The sequence below is a fragment of the Echiichthys vipera genome (genome assembly GCF_963691815.1).
Source record: "Echiichthys vipera genome assembly, chromosome: 8".
Lineage (NCBI taxonomy): Eukaryota > Metazoa > Chordata > Actinopteri > Perciformes > Trachinidae > Echiichthys > Echiichthys vipera.
Genome location: NC_139833.1, coordinates 364,276 through 366,996, shown reverse-complemented (window position 1 = coordinate 366,996; position 2,721 = coordinate 364,276). Strand labels below are relative to the sequence as shown.

Genomic DNA, 2,721 nt, shown 5'->3' with positions numbered 1-2,721 from the left:
TAACACCTGTAATAACAGTAATAACAGTAATAACACCTGTAATAACAGTAATAACAGTAATAACACCTGTAATAACAGTAATAACAGTAATAACACCTGTAATAACAGTAATAACACCTGTAATAACAGTTATAACACCTGTAATAACAGTAATAACAGTTATAACACCTGTAATAACAGTTATAACAGTAATAACACCTGTAATAACAGTAATAACAGTAATAACTGTAATACCACCTGTAATAACACCTGTAATAACAGTAATAACACCTGTAATAACAGTTATAACAGTTATAACACCTGTAATAACAGTAAAAACAGTTATAACAGTAATAACACCTGTAATAACACCTGTAATAACAGTAATAACACCTGTAATAACAGTAATAACAGTTATAACACCTGTAATAACAGTAATAACACCTGTAATAACAGTAATAACACCTGTAATAACAGTTATAACACCTGTAATAACAGTAATAACAGTAATAACACCTGTAATAACAGTTATAACACCTGTAATAACAGTAATAACAGTAATAACACCTGTAATAACAGTTATAACACCTGTAATAACAGTAATAACACCTGTAATAACAGTACCAGTGGTCCTGTGTGCAGGTCTCTGCTGATGGTGGTGGTGCCTGCTGCCCTGGTCCTGTGTGCAGGTCTCTGCTGATGGTGGTGGTGCCTACTGCAGTGGTCCTCTGTGACGCTTCCTGCTGCTTTTATTACAATTACTCACCAACGGCGCCTCTGATTGGCTCACGGGTGTCCTGGGCTAAGCTCCGCCCCCAGGCCTGTGATTGGCTCACAGACGCCGAGGGCTAAGCTCCGCCCCCAGGCCTGTGATTGGCTCACAGACAGAGAACCTGAGCATAAATGAAGCTGAGGTGTGTGTTTGCTTTGATCCACGCTTTTATTACAGGTACATGTGAGTGCAACAGAGGCAGCTGATTGGTCAGGATATGCAGCAGCTGATTGGTTTGCAGCCCTGACGCACTTCCTGGTCCCCCCCCCGTCCTCAGGTAGACCCCGCCCCCTTTAGAGAACATAAATAAACCCAGAGTCTGTTTGTTCTGTCGAGACGACCTTCAGGATCCACCAGAGGTCACCGGCTCAACTTCTCATCGAACCTGCACACACACACACACACACACACACACACAGGGACACACACACACAGGGACACACACACACACACACACACACACACACACACACACACACACACACACACAGGGACACACACACACACACACACACACACACACACACACACACACACACACACACACACACACACACACACACACACACACAGAAAGTTGAGACACACAAACAGGAAGTTGAGACACACACAGGAAGTTGAGACACAGACAGGAAGTTGAGACACACAAACAGGAAGTTGAGACACAGACAGGAAGTTGAGACACAGACAGGAAGTTGAGACACAGACAGGAAGTTGAGACACTGACAGGAAGTTGAGACACACACAGGAAGTTGAGACACTGACAGGAAGTTGAGACACAGACAGGAAGTTGAGACACACACAGGAAGTTGAGACACACACAGGAAGTTTAGACACAGACAGGAAGTTCAGACACACAAACAGGAAGTTGAGACACAGACAGGAAGTTGAGACACAGACAGGAAGTTGAGACACAGACAAGAAGTTGAGACACAGACAGGAAGTTGAGACACAGACAGGAAGTTGAGACACACACAGGAAGTTCAGACACAGACAGGAAGTTAAGACACAGACAGGAAGTTCAGACACACAAACAGGAAGTTGAGACACACACAGGAAGTTGAGACACAGACAGGAAGTTGAGACACAAACAGGAAGTTCAGACACAAAACAGGAAGTTGAGACACAGACAGGAAGTTTAGACACAGACAGGAAGTTCAGACACAAAACAGGAAGTTGAGACACACACAGGAAGTTGAGACACAGACAGGAAGTTCAGACACAGACAGGAAGTCTGAGTGGGGTCTTACTGGCGTATGGCGTCTGGGATCTGCAGTCTGTCCGTGGGGACGAACTCGGATAAATCCTGGAGCGTCTGAACGAAGCGAATCTTCCTGCTGAACTTCTCACTGAGGACGAGACAAAGTGTCGCATCAGCGTTTAACAAAAACACGAGGACGCTGCACCTGCTCTCAACCTTCTGACCTCTGACCCCGACCCTTTGACCTCTGACCCTCTGACCTCTGACCCCGACCCTCTGACCTCTGACCCCGACCCTCTGACCCCAACCCTCTGACCTCTGACCCTTTGACCTTTGACCTCACACTGTGAAAAACACTTTTTTGTTCTGTTTTAACAAAGAAAAAACAAAACTGATCGACATTAGAAACATTTCACAGATGAGAAACTGTTTTCAATGTTTTCCTGTTTGGAACCAGAGGTCAACCTGATGCTAAATGAAGCTAACGCTAATGTCTGTCCTGATGCTAAATGAAGCTAACGCTAGCTTATGTCCTGATGCTAAATGAAGCTAACGCTAGCTTATGTCCTGATGCTAAATTAAGCTAACACTAGCTTCTGTCCTGATGCTAAATGAAGCTAAGGCTAGCTTCTGTCCTGATGCTAAATGAAGCTAATGCTAGCTTCTGTCCTGATGCTAAATGAAGCTAATGCTAGCTTATGTCCTGATGCTAAATGAAGCTAACGCTAGTATTCAGTCATTAGTTCCCATAGCTTCAATGAACAGCAGC

At 44.2% G+C, this 2,721-nt stretch overlaps 1 protein-coding gene across 1 annotated transcript in view; it reads right to left on the bottom strand.

The window, feature by feature from the left end:
• Window positions 1-1,027: 1,027 nt before the first annotated feature.
• Window positions 1,028-2,721, bottom strand: part of bnipl (BCL2 interacting protein like) — a 20,484-nt gene continuing 18,790 nt past the window's right edge. Inside the window, exons 9-10 of the mRNA XM_083918340.1 lie at window positions 2,002-2,100; window positions 1,028-1,136 (exon numbers count right to left, since the gene is read on the bottom strand). Coding sequence (XP_083774466.1) covers window positions 1,112-1,136; window positions 2,002-2,100 — 124 coding nt within the window. The 3' untranslated portion in view covers window positions 1,028-1,111. The remainder of the gene's footprint in view (window positions 1,137-2,001; window positions 2,101-2,721) is intronic.